General features: G+C 43.7%; 2 protein-coding genes across 2 annotated transcripts in view; one reads left to right on the top strand and one right to left on the bottom strand.

Annotated features, from left to right (window-relative positions):
- Positions 1–513: 513 nt before the first annotated feature.
- CFAP410 (cilia and flagella associated protein 410) lies at positions 514–15,362 on the top strand. The gene is made up of 7 exons (XM_066620791.1): positions 514–720; positions 4,144–4,162; positions 5,530–5,576; positions 5,937–6,166; positions 8,479–8,653; positions 8,938–9,031; positions 11,434–15,362. The coding sequence occupies exons 1-7, from the start codon at positions 533–535 to the stop codon at positions 11,560–11,562; spliced, it is 882 nt and encodes a 293-aa protein (XP_066476888.1). The 5' UTR covers positions 514–532; the 3' UTR covers positions 11,563–15,362.
- Positions 15,363–16,930, bottom strand: part of PFKL (phosphofructokinase, liver type) — a 49,055-nt gene continuing 47,487 nt past the window's right edge. The window contains exon 22 of the mRNA XM_066620790.1: positions 15,363–16,425. Within this exon, the coding sequence (XP_066476887.1) occupies positions 16,278–16,425 (148 nt within the window). The 3' untranslated portion in view covers positions 15,363–16,277. The remainder of the gene's footprint in view (positions 16,426–16,930) is intronic.

Consider the following 16,930-nt stretch of genomic DNA (forward strand, 5'->3'; position numbering starts at 1 on the left):
AAGTTTTTCCCAAACTTTATGGTGGTTTGATATGAATTTGGGGTGCTGATTCAAAAAATGGGACCCGTTTTGCCCTATGATGTCTAGTTTTGGAGATATAGCCGCATTAGCGAATGGTTCAAGCCATAGTGTAGGCTTCCTCATGAGGAAGCTGCTTGAACCAGTCACTAGAGGCTGGCCTGCCTCCCCCATGGAGACTGCATGGCTTGTGGGTGCTTCACACGGTGGCTGCGCTTTTCGAAGGACTCTGGTGGGGAGGCTCTACCTCACCTTCCTCCCCACCGTGTCCCTGGAGGCCATTTTGCGCATGCTGGGAGAACAGAGGGAACCACTAGAAGGAGAGGCTGTGAATGGGAGCACTGAGAACACCCTGCACTGCACACAGGCTCCTCAGGAGCCACAAGAGGCCCCCCCGCCTCTTTCCCCACCCCCAAGACCTCCTAGCCCCGCCCCGAGACTCGTTGGCTCAGGCTCGCGAGGCGCCGTTGAGGGTTGGGCGGCGAGGCCCCGCCCCCTCCCGCGCTTTGACGGGATGGAGGCTATGGCGCCTGCGCTGGGGCCCGCCCTTGGAGACGCGTCAGAAGCTTCCGAGCGGGCCTTGGCGACGCGACCCGGCAAGCCCGAGGATGCCCCGTCCTGGAACATGAAGCTCACCCGCAAGGCCGTTCTGACCCGGGCCAAGGCCCCCGAGCTAGGCGCCGTCCGCAAGCTGAACTGCTGGTAAGAGGCGGACCCGGGAAGGAGGGAGGCTGGCGGGCGCTGCAGGGCCGCCTCGCAGCAAAGGAGCAGCCGCAACCCTCCCCTCCCCTCCCCTCCCCAGGCTGCCCCGGGTCCTTACTGCACATGGACGTACCACTTGCTGAAGAGAGCAGGTGCGTTGTGACTCGTAAGGCCACTTGCAGCACAGTCCTAGGTATGTCTACTCGGAAGCAAACCCCACTGTGTTGAGTTGGGCTTACTCCCGGGAAAGGGTGCTTAGGATTGCAGCCTGAGGGCACAGTCCTATGTAGGCGTGTCTACTCAGAAGTAAGCCCCTTTGTGTTGAGTTGGGCTTACTCCCAGGAAAGGGTGGACAGGATTATAGCCTGATAATGCAATCCTAAGTAGGTGCGTTTACTCAGAAGTAAGCCCCATTGTGTTAAGTTGTGTGTGCAGGAAAGTGTGCATAGGATTGCAACTTGAGAGCACAATCCTATGCATGTCTGCTTGGAAGTAAGCTCCACTATAGTCAATAGGGTTTACTCCTAGGTAAGTGTGGGTAGGAGTGCAGCCTTAGTCTGATATTTTAAGTGTTATTTTAAGTGTTATCCTCAGTTCACAGGAGGCACACACAGGTATAGAGAAAATTGCAACCTATGAGGGCAAAAGCCATGAAGCACAAGGAGTTCAGCCTGTAATGTTTCTGTTCAACACTCAGATGCATCCAAGACAAGTGCAGTGCTCACTTGCAAACTCTCACTAGCATTGGTAGTTTCTAAAGGGGAATTGCCATTTCTTCTCTGATTAGTCCTTGGTGCACATCCTGGCAGAGCAGATGAGGCTGCAGTTCTGCCTAAGCTCACCTGGATGCTGAGTTGGTCACCAACTGCAGGTGGCAGGTGTTCCCATTTTTCTTTGAGTTACCTTTTATCTCTTAGTCCCAGTTTTGCTTCTACATATCTATCCTGAAGAAGTTCTGAGGCTTTTGAATTCTTGCCCATTAATTTGTATTATTTTATTTGAGCCTAATAAAAGATATTGCATTACTATAGTAGTTCTTTTCCTCTAATAGTCCAGTTTGGCAATCTGTTTTTTTTTTTTTTTTGCTGCTGTAAATAATTGCTGATATGTTTTATATGTGTATGCATATTATCTATAGATAGATATAGATAGATATAGATGTATAAAAGATTATGAGCATACACATCTAATGAAGTGGCCTCAAGTTAATGAAAGTTTATGTCACAATAACTAAGTCAGAAGATTCATGTTTGTTTTGAGAACAATCGCTAGCTAATGATTTTTCTCAGTAAATTCAGTAAGGGGAAAAGCTTCACCTACAGAATTATTGCCAGTTGCACAGCTGTTAAAAGCACAGAAATAGATTATCCAGCCACTTAGCAGAAATGGTACAAATGTTGTTAGTAGTCTATAGAGTAGTTTCTTTTGTTCAAATTTGCCTAAAGTGTGAGAGAACATAACATTCTCAGGTGATGCTGAAAAGTGGCCAAAAGTGACTATTAAGTATTAATAGCTATAATTATTCCCTCTCACTTCATCTTTATTTTGGGGTTTGTGGAAATAAATTCCATTATTTCATTTTTTATTCATTCACTCAAGTGTTTCCATCTCTAGATTACTCTTTGATAACTCTCTTCTGTCATATATGCAAGCCTTTTGAAGTCTGGATATGTCTCCAACCTTTCTTTTTCTTTTTAATTTGCTTTTTGTATCAGAGTTATGCTCTTGCTCTTCAGTTGGACTAGCGCCTTACTTCTTAGGCTGGGTCACAGCCTAAGAATCACAGCCCCATCACAGGCTGGGTCTACATATGTGCAGAATTTGGTGATGGAATCCTGAGCTGGTAGTATGTAGCCTGAACCATACCAGATGGGAATGCAGTCTTTTTGAATACTCATATGCTTGAATGCTTCCCTGCATCAAGGAAGAAGGTGCTAATCTACCTCATCCCTTTTTCTAGGTTCCTACTTGTGGGGAGTACTGAAAAAGGGGAATATTAAAAATACAATCTGTCTCAGTACTACCACCTTATTCCCACCTTGTCCTTTTATACAAATAGACTAGGCTCTACTTGATTGCTATGCTTGGCATCAATCCTCTGATCTTTCCAGTCCTATCCTGTATTTTTTCATTCATTTTCTTTTCCAGCTCACTTCACTCATTATCTTTTTCATTGCAAAAGCTTCCATTTTTCCATGTTATGTTTCATGCTCTTTATCCATGCAAAGTTGGTCTGTTACTCTGTTAGCTCTGTTGCTATAGTACCCTACACTTTCCACCCCTTTTCCTATTTCTTTCTCAGGATAAAAGCCAGATATTTTCTTCTGCTTTCTCCAAATTATATGCAGTACTAATCACAGCAGGTTGTTAATTTCTTCTAACTGGTATCTAGGGGGAATGAAATAGAGCAGAACTCCAGGGGATGTGTTGGGGGGGGCGGGACTTAAGGCTTTGCCCTCACCAGCCCCTTCTGTGTACTATTTTAATCTGGAAACAATGAAATTCTTTCTTTGAAAGTCAATGGAATATTTTCTATTTAAAATCATTGGGACACAATTGGAAGCAAAAGCATGGTGGCAGGGACAAAGCCCTAAAGTCCCCAGCACCCCGGACTGCAGTTCTATGCTGTTTCACAGGATGCTGTTTGAAAAAGAAGCTAACAACCCACTGGGTTAAGTTCAATGTAATGTAGACCTTGGCCCTTTGTAGAAATCCCCTCTACTGTCTCACCACTCTGCTGAATCCTACCGTGCTGATACCTTTGTTTTTTTTATTTTCCATCTGTCTTAACATTCTAATATTCCATGGCAATTTGTTGGCAAGAGCTCCACATTGTTATAACCCTTTGTCATTCAGTGTTCTAAACCCAACTTCTTTTCTAAGAAATTGATTTCTTTATACCTACAAGAGTTGTCCTAGATCGTAGAATTGTAATGTGGTGGTTTTCTGTTGTCTTTTGCATCATGGTATAGAGGCCATATTTGGTTCTGATGGGTACTGCTGCTGTCCCATATCAGATTTTTACCATATTTAGTTATACTTGTATAGTTCTGCTATGGGGATGACCACTTGCTTAATTGCAACTTCTTGGTTCCCTCCGAGTACCCAGCTCATTAGTCCCCTGAGCTACCTTCTTACAAGGTCTAATCATTCAGGGTACATGGATACTGCCCCTTCCCAGTACAAGCCCATCCTATAGTCTAAATGGGGTATGTGTGGCTCTATAGGGAGGAAGGCTGAGAGGACAGATACAAAATGGTTTTTATTAAAGTATTACTTTTAGAGCAACTCTGAATCCAGATATTCATTCTGTTTTAGTTGTGCTGCTGTCATCTAGAATTCTTTGGATTAGTATGTATGCTGCTTCATTGACTCATTTATATGCACTGTTTCAGTCCATTAAATAAGGTTTTTCTTTTTCAGGGGTAGCCGCCTTGCTGATGTAAGTACTGTTCCTATCTTTCTAAAAATGCAGGAAATTGAAGTAGTGAATGCCATGCTTGCTGTGAAAAACAAGTGACTAAGTAATTTGAGTGACATCTCTTTCTATTACATACCTTGCCTCTCCTAAGAATTGGCACAGTATCTCTGCAAAGAGATACTGCTCTGTATTTGTTCCGAAGCTCAGAGCTAGCTCACAGGTTATTTTTATAATGAGGAGATGCCCAGATCCAACAGAAAGCTATTTTGATGAGTGGGAGAAAGGCATAGACTTCCATTATTGGTAGAATGGATGGAGTTTCCTGTATAGTAGTTGTCTCTTCCCTTCAGAGGAAAGGAGGGTCACAAACTGTCCGCGGCTACTACCTGTCAAATCCAGACTGGGATGGAGCCATGAAAAAGCAGCTCCAGGGAGGAATCAAAAGTCAGTCTTCTGCTTCAGCCTTACTACTCATAGTGGGTGTGAACATGGCTCAGCAATAGCTTAGAGTAAATTTCAGCTGCCATCATCTCATGCCTTCAGGAACTGCCAGTAATATGGAATAAAAATAGCTTTCATACTGGAGTGAGTCACTGTCTCTATTCTGTGACAGACATTGACATCTTGTACCATGAGACCTACGATGGGCCTACAGCCTTTACTGTCTGTACTGATCTCTGGAACACAGATAACAGACAGCTTAGATTCAGTGTGCTCCTTGATTTTGAGAGTGATGTGTAAATTGCACCTTCCCATTAAAGAATCTGCAGTCACAATGCATAGCTTCAATTATGAAGGCCTAAACCAGGGGTGCTCAATAGGTGGATCGCGATCTACCGGTAGATCGAGAGGCAAAATGAGTAGATCGCGGAGTGCCGACCCCCCCCTTCAGGTGCCTCTGGGAGGAAACGCCGGGAGTAAGGCCCATTGTACTCAATGGGGCTTACTCCCAGCTAAGTGTGGCTAGGATTGCAGCCTCACAGCCTAATCCTAGGCATGTCTACTCAGGAGTAAGTCCTGTTATACTCAGTGGGGCTCAAGGTACACCAACATACATTGTACACATAAATGTTATATGTTATGATGGCGCGAACATTGTAACAAAAACTCTGGTAGATCTCCGGGTCTTGCTGGGTTTCAAAGTAGCTCTTGAGCCAAAAAAGTGTGAGCACCCCTGGCCTAAACATTTCTAACGAGTTTATGCTGCAATCGTATGTTTACCTGGGAATAAGCCTCATAAACTATAATGAGACTTGCTTCTGAGTAAACATGCCTAGGATTGCGCTCTTGCTAGATCATTTAGTGCATATAGTTTGCCTTTCTTTTTGTTTCAGACAGACTGCAAAAGTTTGCTAAAGTTGCTGACTCTTATTTGTTTTAATGTATAGATTTCTATCTGCCGTGAACTTCCCAACATTGAGGTGATCACTTTCAGGTATGTGTCAGAGCCCGCTAATGTAACAAAGCAAGCCAAGAGCAATCCTATATTCTCCTTTGGAAGTCAAGAGAAGACACTGCCTATCAGGTTCTGCATTACTATCTACTGCCTTTAGCCACTGTTGTTCATAGCATCTTGGTGCAGTGTTGATGTAGTTCTCCCAATACTCGTGCTCTTCTTGACCTTGGATAGGCTTTTGCTGTTCCCATAAAGAGGAGGGAAAGGGCTACAAATGGGTATCTGGAATTCTCCTAGGAGGCCACTGTTGGCTTGTGGGCCTTATGTTGCACAGGTCTAATGTAGATGGTAACACACATTTGTCTCTGATTGCCAACATTCACTTATTTTCTGTGACAGCGTGAACAACATTTCAGACCTGGAGCCAATGAACCAGTGCCAGAACTTAACTGAGCTGTACTTAAGAAAGAACAGTATCGCAAGTCTCCATGAGCTCTTCCATCTGAAAAAACTGCCTCGCTTAAGAATCCTCTGGCTGTCTGAGAATCCCTGCTGTGGTTCAGACCCTCATCGCTATCGAATGACAGTGCTGCGTAATCTTCCCAATCTCCAGAAGCTTGATAATCAGAGTGCGTATTGGAGTAAATTGCTTTGTCTGTGTGAGGTTCTCTGTTCCGACTGAACTCCTCCTTGGACGTAGTTTGCATGTTATTCCATTTCAAATTGCAGGTGAGGATCCCATTTTGTTAATGCCCTCCTTTGTGGAAAAACTCCCTGTGGGTGATGCTCTCCCTTGTGGAAGAACTCCCTGTAGATGAAGAACTAGTGTACCAGGGAGAAAGGTTCTAGCCCAGCCTATGCCTTACAGTTGTAGTTTTCTGCTTGAGGAGAGTTATTACACCAGACCTTTCAAAAATGCCCCCCCTCCATTGCAGTGTGAACTGTAGAGTTCATTCTACCATCTCATTCTGTTGCATTTGTACATCAGGCCTTGGATTGGATCAGCTCCATAACTTATGATTCAACTTCTGGATTTCAGCCAGCTGTTAAAAGCTGCCTCACAGAATATTATCATATTGAGGGACTTTAACTGCTCTCTGATTTCATGATACTGGTTGTACCTTGGTTGCGTTTATGCAGAACAGACTGGTGCCTTTCCAGCAAGGTCCTTTGCAAAGGATCTGGAATGTGAAAGGGGTTTAGTGTGTTATGGAGGAATAGGTTTGGAATGAAAGTAGCATAACACAGGTTACATTGTGCTGGGGCCAGTGTTTGGGGTGAATGGCTGCTCCATTAAGGCCTGTTCATTCCTTTTGTTTCTATGGTTTGCCCATCCCTGATGTAAGGACAACATCTGTTACCAACATGCTGTGTTCTTATTTTGTCTTTGGCCTAGTTCTCGATGAGGTGGTAAACACTTGCCTTGGAGAGTGGTCTTTCAGACTGGAGATGAGAGCTTACCTGATTGAGTATTCCTCCAACATATAAAAAAAAACCTTATTCATAGGAAGCTAGATGTTGGTGAGAAAGCTAAACAACAGTTCTTTTTCACATCTATTTTTCTGTAGAGAGACTTTTTTCAGTGAAGGAGCATTTAATCATGTGAATCCTGTTTCTCTTGCAATCCAAAGTGATAACACCTCAGACACAGGTTTTCCACTTCACTGGCAACTAGACCTTTATCCTGCATGTGCTATAGCCACCACATGGAGGTTGCTCTGAATTGCATCATTTGGTGGCTGTTGCTGTTTGATGAGATTTGAGCCGAGATGGGCATGTGGAGAAAATAACTCTTAGTAAGGAAGCCACTGCACACCAATGGTTTTACTTTGCAGAATGACTCTACGTGATCCCTGTATGGTTGTAATAGCTATGTTAGGCTTGTGAACATCTGGGGAAGCTTAATATCACCCTAGAGTGTTTTCTTTTTGTTCTTTATTCCTTAAGCTGGTGCTTGGGGAGCAGGTTGCCCTCTCAACCAATACATTGCTGTAGGTGCTACTGGGATCTTTGTGTCATTTGTGATACGTTTCCATTCTGCGATTGTTGGCGATGTTTCTAGCCTTGTCAATGGTCAATTGCTGGTTCCTTGGGTCTTCATCAGTGTGTTTGATCCATGTTTTCTTTGGTGCTGCCCATTGAACTGTCCAGTAAGAGGGTTAATTAAGTTATTAAATTAATAAATTTAAATTTATTAAATTTAAGGTAAATTATTATTAAATGATTCCTTACCCTCAGAATTGGAAAAGGTTTCAAAATTCATGATGGCGGTGATAAGCCATAACAGCTGAATGATGTGTTCAGTCCTATCACCGAGAGGGTGGCAGTCTATCTGCAGCTGATGGTAGCAAGTAGACCCAAGAGAGGCTATCCAGTATATTTTATATATTAGGTGACTATGTTTTATATGGGACAAATATACTTGACTTATTCAATTATGTATTATTATATCATAGGCTTGTATTCACTACTGTTGTTCTCTTTGTTGTGTTTGTGTTTGTTATGTATGCCAATAAAGGCCTTTGTCTGTCTGTCAGGAGGTCATTCAGGCCAGAGGAGTTTTTGTGGCAGCTGACTGGTGTTCATTCTGCAGAGGTGGCCAAACCATTGCAGTGTGTGTTTTTTATTTGTTTTTCGACTGATGGTTGCTGATTGCACTGTATCCAAATTGTTTCGTTACAATGGCAATCATGAAGAGAGACATCCAGGATCTGTCTCAAACATTGCAAGACCTTGAACTTGTTCATGTATGATTTGAACAGAGTCCATATTTCTGATCCATATAGGAGGATCAGTGTTTGGAAGAGGTGAATTTTGGTCTTGATGGAGTTATTGGCTTTCTTCCAGGGGCACTATTTGAGCGAGGCAAATGCTGCTGTTGCTTGGTCAATCCTGCTGTGGACTTAGGTGAACAACAGTCTCTTTTTCTTAATATTTATAGTGGTGACAGAGGAAGAACTGTCCCATGCGCTACTGGAAGGAGAGGAGATAATGGCACCTCCAGCCAAACCAGATGTGAAGAACTGCTGTCAAAACTCCACAACTGAGTCCAGTGTGATGGAGGGCACAATGGAGAATGAAAATGAACTCATGAACTTCAGCTTGGAGGAGACCAAGTGAGGAGAGCTCCCTTGCTAGTTTCTGGAATTTCTGTGCTGGTCTTCATACTGAAAATCTGGCACAATATAGTGGTCCAAGTTCTCCTAGGGTAAATCCACATAGCAGTTGATTATGAAGGATCTCAACAACTCGAATATGTTGAAATACACTTGTGATGTGATTCAGCAATAGCAGTTAGGTTCCCAATTTAAGCAAAGTTGGGTTGGGGTGTATGCATGCTCATTGTTCACAGAAGACTGTTTTGCTTAGTTGTCCATTTGTTGTTGTTTTTCCTGCCTAGTAAAATCCGTGAACAGCTTGGTATGAAGCCTGTTCCAAGAGATAAGTTTTCCTCCTTCTCACCCAGGGAGATGGATGGGAACCGAAAGAACCGGGTGAGTGTGAACACCTTTCCCTCTGCCCTCACACCCCAGTAATTCAGTGTGTATTTTTGGATGTTGTGCTGGGGATAGTGCTCAGCAATAAATAACCAAAAGCTCAGTTCTGCTTATCTGGAATGCTGATCATTATCTGGAATGCTTATCTGGAATGCTGAATCATCTCTCCAGAAACTGTTTCTACCGGAAGGGAAAGCTGAAGAATCATGAAGCGCTTACTGTCCCTGTGCATTAGGGTAGGCAGGAGCCATCGGGTGTTCCACTGGCAGAGCATCTAAGAGGAAGGAGCTGCTGGCAAGCTTGGTTTTCTTCTTCTGTCATTGTACAGCTGATCTGCCCTACGATGTGGGAGGGAAAGTAACAGGGCAGATCAGGTGTACAGTATAATGTAACGGAAAGGGATGCAAAGACCGATACATTAATCTCCCTTGTCCAGAATTTATTTTGCTGTAAGTAGATATAAATGAGGGCTGCAGTCCTGAGCATGCTTGCTAGGGAGGGAATCTGGTTGTATTCAGAAGGAAATCAAACTGAATTCACAAATTTAGGATTACATTGCTTGTGTCCCAGACCAGAGATGCCTGATCTTATGGTGCTATCTGGCAATTAAAAAAATATTATTTCAAACCATTCACTTTGTACGTACCAAAATTATCATGGTCCTGTTTGCTGTGACATGTTGGTGCCTCATCATTTACAGGGTATAATGGTGAGCTAGAAAATCAGCTGTCTTTATTATTCTGATTTACTAATCCTGAGTATCTGAGACTATATTATGTTGTTCTAATGCTTAACTTTAGGACTGAAAATGTCATCTATGCTTTAAAGATAGGTACACAAACATTAAGGTAATCTTCGTGGAACATAAATGATAGGCATTGTTATAGGAACATAAATGATTCAGTCTGCTGTTACCTCTCTTTGGAAAACAGGTAAGGATGTCAGGATAGAATGATAAGGGAAATATTTGAACGAAATACTTGGTGCATAAGAACATAAGAACAGCCCCACTGGATCAGGCCATAGGCCCATCTAGTCCAGCTTCCTGTATCTCGCAGCGGCCCACCAAATGCCCCAGGGAGCACACCAGATAACAAGAGACCTCATCCTGGTGCCCTCCCTTGCATCTGGCATTCTGACATAACCCATTTCTAAAATCAGGAGGTTGCGCATACACATCATGGCTTGTACCCCATAATGGATTTTTTTCTCCAGAAACTTGTCCAATCCCCTTTTAAGGGCGTCTAGGCTAGACGCCAGCACCACATCCTGTGGCAAGGAGTTCCACAGACCAACCACACGCTGAGTAAAGAAATATTTTCTTTTGTCTGTCCTAACCCGCCCAACACTCAATTTTAGTGGATGTCCCGTTTCTGGTGTTATGTGAGAGTGTAAAGAGCATCTCCCTATCCACTCTGTCCATCCCCTGCATAATTTTGTATGACTCAATCATGTCCCCCCTCAGGCGTCTCTTTTCTAGGCTGAAGAGGCCCAAACGCCGTAGCCTTTCCTCATAAGGAAGGTGCTGCAGCCCCGAAATCATCTTAGTCGCTCTCTTTTGCACCTTTTCCATTTCCACTATGTCTTTTTTGAGATGCGGCGACCAGAACTGGACACAATACTCCAGGTGTGGCCTTACCATCGATTTGTACAATGGCATTATAATATTAGCCGTTTTGTTCTCAATACCCTTCCTAATGATCCCAAGCATAGAATTGGCCTTCTTCACTGCCGCCACACATTGGGTCGACACTTTCATCGACCTGTCCACCACCACCCCAAGATCTCTCTCCTGATCTGTCACAGACAGCTCAGAACCCATCAGCCTATATCTAAAGTTTTGATTTTTTGCCCCAATGTGCATGACTTTACACTTACTGACATTGAAGCGCATCTGCCATTTTGCTGCCATTTTGTGCAAAGAGTAGACACCTCTTGGACAAGAAACTGAGGGATCTGAAGAGATCAAAACTGTTAACACCTATAGCTTTGATTTTGCCAGTCCTGGGGAATACAAAGGTTAACTGCTGCCAGGAATGAAGATCTTAAGAACTGAAAAATTGTTTTTTTTGGATCAAAGGTCTGTTTAATCCAGCTATCTGGCAGATTTTCCTCTGAAACTCAAAAGTTAGACATGATGGAGATAATGATTCCTTCTTGTTTATCCCCAGTCATTAGTAATCAGTGGCACACTATCTGAGTTAAGTTCTGGTCTACCATGGCTATTGGTAGACTTGAAATTCATGGGTTAGTAGTGGAGCAGAGTGCTGGAATGTGGAAGTGTTGAAGAAAGAAACCTTAGGAGGCCAATATGTAGTCAAGTAGCATTACAGGATTAAGATTCATGAATACATGTATTCCCTGGTCAGTTCTGATATTTGTGTGTCCTGGCTTTACAGAACAACATCCTCAATGCCATCCTGCTACTCTTGAAAGAGCTGGATTCAGAGGGGCTAGAAATTGTCCATCAAACAGTTGGGAACAAACTCCAAGCCTTGCAGAAGAAGGAACTACGTGAGGATCGATAGCTGGCTGGAGTTCGTTATTCTGTGGCTAAGTGGAACTTGAATCAAACTTGCATCACCAGCCCTGACTGTGCACCTTCCCCACACTGCTGTGTACTGAGCACAGGAAGAGGGTACATGTCTTCACTGCATTTCAGCCCTGTTCTGTGATGAAAGCTCATATGTAACTGCAACGCATGTGCCTGCACTTGTGCATTTGCCACCTAGCATTTCCGCAAAGTCCACAACAGAGGGCAAATAAGCATGCAGAGAACTACAGTGAGTAGTTCTCCCTCAGAAAAGGAAGAAAGGGGCACGGCCCTGCCTCCTGCTAGTGCCTCCGGCTAAGGAGTCATACTTACATCTCAAGCCATAGTTCTGTCAGATTACGCCTGGGCCATAGGAAACCAATAGCATGGTGCCCTTCCTGTGCATTGTAACACTGGAATGAGGGTAAACTTGATTCCTCTATCCTCTTATAGTGAGAAGCTTTAGACAATAACCTTGGCCATAAAGCCAGAAGATTACAAAAACACAAGACTGGAAAAAATCATTGGATTTTTGAATTTAGTGACTTAGTTCCGTTCCCCCCCCCCCCACCTCACTTTTCCTTCTCTGCTCCATAGTGCTTTGGACCAGAGAGTAGGAATGTAATCTGCATTCAGATAATTTTGGACTTGTTTGGTTTTTTACTTGATAAAGAATTCTCTCTCCCTCCTGCAGCCTTAGAAGTTTGTATTTTTTTCTCCCCTTTTGCTTCTTGTCATAATGTGCATAGTAACCTAAAATTCATGGTTACGTGATATGGGAGAAGTGAGTTGTGTGGTACAGAAACGTAGTATTTAAGATTCTGAGCAAGAAGAAGCTAAGCAGGGTCAGGCCTGGTTAGTACTTGGATGGGAGACCACATGGGAATACCGGGTGCTGTAGGCTTATACCATAGTCTTTCGAGACTGCCAACCAACCATCTATTCAATAAAATGCTGGCCTTCTTGTGTGTTCAGCAAGCTGGTATCTGGTATAGGGCTGGGTTGCCTCTGAATTATATAACATTTTCTCACCTCTGATGGGAAGGTTTGTGGCTGTTAACTGTTTTCTAACAACTAAATTCTGTGCTTTCACAGCATGGAATTTTGTGGGGCTTTAAAATGTATCTTAATGGTTGGACCCAAGATTTCTTCATCCAAATCTACCTTTGTAAGGGTGATTAATAGGGATATTTTTGGTGGTGGGGGGGGGTCACTTTCTTTAAAGTATTAGTGCTAGTGAATCACATTCTTTTTGAGCTTCCATTGACCAGGGTCCCTTTGTGTGGAAGCAACCTCAGTACTTCAAAAACAAATGATGTTAAAAGCCTCTAAAGCAGTCATTCTAAAACCTTTCTGATGGGTGGTTCCCTTGATCTACTGGGCCATTGGCTGTGGCTCCTCATTAGGGCTACATCCTATACATTGTATAGGGCACTGAGTTTTTCACAAAGATTTGGTGGTTCCCTTGGCTGGTTTCCACAGCTCCTGGAAGAGCCACGGCTCATGGTTTAGGGGCCACTGCTCTAAAGGATTATGAAAAATGACTGGTAGTATGCTTTTTTCTTCACTCCTCCCATTTGCCATCTCTTAATCATTCACCTACAAAGGGTTTACTCTTCTGGAGTGGAGATATGTTTTCCTACCAATATTAACTGAAAGGCTTAATTCTTCAGTGAATAGAGTGCTTCTAGTAGGTTTAGATTCCCTACACCCCATTTCTGTTCTCTATAATCCAACATACTGAGGCATCCCAAATGCTGTATTAAAACCAGAAGATTATCTCTGTATGAAGCAAGCAATGCAAAATGCTAGAGCTCCCTATGCTTCTCCAAACTCATGGATTGCATGTCAGTGCAAAGTATCCAGTACTATTAAAGTAACATTCCTGTGTGTCTAGTTTTAAAGGACCTGACTTAAAACATGGTTTCCTTTTGTGAGATGATATTGAAAATGTACAAAGTTCAAAGCAGTCATATTAACCAGGAATTGCTCAGGCCACTCTTGATGTAGGAGATGCATAAAAGGTTGCAAAGATAAGTGTTCATAAGCAAGGTGGGGAGCCTTGCTTGATAGAGTTGGTTGATAGTCTTAACTGCAGGACATAGAGCGCAGCATATAAAAGGTTTTAACAAAACAAGGCCCAAGCCTTAAAATGTGTCCCTGGTGGTCAAGTAGGAAGATACTGTTCTAGAAAAAAAAACTGGGTGGAGGAGAAACATGCCAGTTTACTGATTCTGGTTTTTTAAGGACTAAATTCTTTCTCTCTCAGTCAAACCTATCCAAAGTAGAAAATTTTGAGCCTCTGATGGGGTTTTAAGCCCCCTACCAGCGATCCCCCTGTGTGTGGTTTCATTTAATAGAACGTGGAACTCCAGTTCATAAAGGATCTCTATTCAGTCTAACAAGCATAAAATTATGGTCAACTCCTGTAACTCTAGCCTCTAGAGCAGGGGTGCCCAAAGTTTTTGGCAGGAGGGCCACATCATCTCTCAGACACTGAGTCAGGGGCCGGGGGGGGGGGGGAAAGAATTAATTTACATTTAAAATTTGAATAAATTTACATAAGTTTACATAAATGAATATATTAAAGATGAACTTATATGAATGAAGGTCTTGCAATAGCTCAAGGTCTATAAAAGGCCTTGCAAAAAGCAAGGCTGGCCTTTCCTTTGCTGCTGTTACTGCATCACAGACGTGAAACAGCAAGCAGCGGAGGGAGCCCTCATTCCACAGCTCATGTGAGAGGTCAAACAGTCGCCCTCACATGAAAGTAGTTGTGTCAAGCCACTGTGGGCTCCAGCAAGTCTCTGGAGGGCCAGAGGCTCATTGGAGTCTCGGGGCTCCCTGGGGGCCGCATTGGGAGTCCTCAAGGGCCACAAGTGGCCCCAGGGCTGGGGTTTGGGCACCCCTGCTCTAGAGGCTAGACTTCAGTTAGAACTCTAGCCTCTAACATTTGCCTCTGCTCTCTAGGAAGGAGCAGAATGCCATAATGGTACATATTGATTTATGCTACTGGATGGGGAAAATGGAAGGAACTATGGCCACTCACTAGCCCATTTTCCTTGGCACTAGACTCCTGAAAGTGAGTCCCGTGTTGTGGGGTGGAGGTGGGTTCTGGCAAGATGAAGACCAGTGGCTTAAGCTACACTGAATTGGTATTGTGATCAGATGGAAATTAAATATTTTACCAACTGTTAATAGAATAGACTACAGTATGTGAAGGCGGTACAAACACCTGAAGTGGGTGTTTCATGTTGCCAGCTAGCTCCACGCAAAGCCATTATCTTGTATCGTCTGTACTCCGACCCTGGCTCTGAGAACAAAATCTATGGGGATCTGCCTTTGGTGTTTTCTGCAAAAAAAATTAGGCTTTAGAAACAGGAGTTGAAGGCTCAGGAATAAGCCTATTCCCACTTGAAGGATGATGGTCAACATTTAGGCTGAATTCTGGTACATTTATAGGGATTAGCTAGGCTTGTAAAAGGTAGTGTCCTTGTATTAAATTTATTGTTCCACTGTGGACCTAGCACAGAACTGGACTCCTGAGGCCTGTCCCTTTCCACAGGATCCTAACCATGATGCAGCTTTTTACTGAAACAGAAGCCCATCACTACAAGTGATCCCACTTTGTCCTTTAACATCACAGGATTCCAACTAGATCTCCATCTATGAAGAACTCAATCCACACAGCTTTTAGCACATATCAGAATCTTTCCCATTAGCCAATCCTGTGCTATGAAATCTAAAGCTGGTCCCAGGTCAGGGGCAAGAATTCAATAAAGTTCAAAAAACACATTTGTGCAGTGATTGTATTTTTAAATCTATTGGACACAAGCTGTGCCATGGACAAACAGACAATACGAGACACTGAGTTCACAGAAATGCAGCAGGGAGAGCACAGACACAAGAGCTGGGGCCACCATCACAGCTCTTGCATGGGACAATGAGTTAGGCACACCAGCCAGATGGCATGGAGAAGGTTCTCCATGCAAAGCCATGACACACTGGCATTCTCAACCCAACCTTCAGACATGCAGACTTCTCCTGGTTGGCACTTGTAGCCCCAGTGAGGGAGAAGAGCAATTCTCTCGCTGTTTGCTGTTACTTTACAGAGCACTATTTTTGCTTGACATGATTTTTTTTCCAAGTTATCTAAATTACAGCAACAAATTCTTGGGCATTGATTAGATTCATCCATTGTTTTACAACACTACCTACACTGAGGAAACTTTTGGAGAACCCCACACTATCTGTGCCTTCCAAGTAAAGGAGAGCCCTTTCTGGCATCCGGCATTCTCCGTGGCACCAGGGTAGAGAGAAAGAGGAACTCTAAAGTTGTCTCACTGTTCAGATGACAACTCGTGCACAAATCCTTAAACAGTGTAGGAACAAACAGCAGCATGTGAACTAGAAATGGACCATGCTCAATAAGGAGCAGTGTACTCTCCTATCATCCCTGCATTTACCCTCTGATGTTAGGGGTGGGAAGTAAGCCTTAAAGAAAGCCACAGAGAGACTCCGTCCTGCTCCAGGAGGAGTGCGAGCTCCTCCCTGGGACATGGAGTGATTTTTTCAACAAATCAGCCAAGTTGCCCCCAGCCATACTCCTGCAGGCTCATAGCAGCACCAGCACTGCACTCAAAAGGCATGAGAAGACCAGGGAAATAGGGAACTACAGGGGGAGGGGGAGCAGAGAAAGGAACATTCTTGTTAGAATCCCTTCTCAATGCTGAGTGTGCGCCGAGTTACATGCTCCATCTTCCCAGACACGTATTCAGTCAGACTGATCTGGTAATGGGCAAGCATCTTCAGCATAAGCCGCAGATTCAGCCACCATTGCTCCTTGGGTAGCCTGTGCCTGCAATGGGGGGGTAAAAGAGCAGTGTTAGAGATCAGCCCTAAAATAAGTGATGAAATAGAGCAACTCTGGAGATGTGCAAAGTATTCCCCCCGCCACCATGGAGTCATGATGCAAAACTTCCAAGCAGGCATGAAATCTAGCAAGTCTCTTTTTAGGAACTAAAGTGTTCATGAGGAAAAAGATTGAAGTGGATCAGGTAACAAGTCCACTGAGGTCATCCTTAGACTTAATGTGGTAAGCCATAAGAAAGTTTCCAACACAGAATCCTATGCATGTCTACTCAGAAGTAAGCCCCACTGAGGTTAATAGAACTTACTTCCAGGTCATGTATAGAACTGCAACTGAAGAGAGATGAAAAGCTCCACAATGCTGTACAGAAAGAGAGGCTACCCTGATAGATAGCAGAATAGGTAGTGTGCTTGGAATTGTCCCTCCAAAATCCCCCCCCCATATTTGGATGTTGCCCTTCCTCTTCCCCCCAGAAAAGAAACACAAAATAGAC

The sequence above is a fragment of the Tiliqua scincoides genome, chromosome 3 (assembly GCF_035046505.1).
Source record: "Tiliqua scincoides isolate rTilSci1 chromosome 3, rTilSci1.hap2, whole genome shotgun sequence".
NCBI classification, from domain to species: Eukaryota; Metazoa; Chordata; class Lepidosauria; order Squamata; family Scincidae; genus Tiliqua; species Tiliqua scincoides.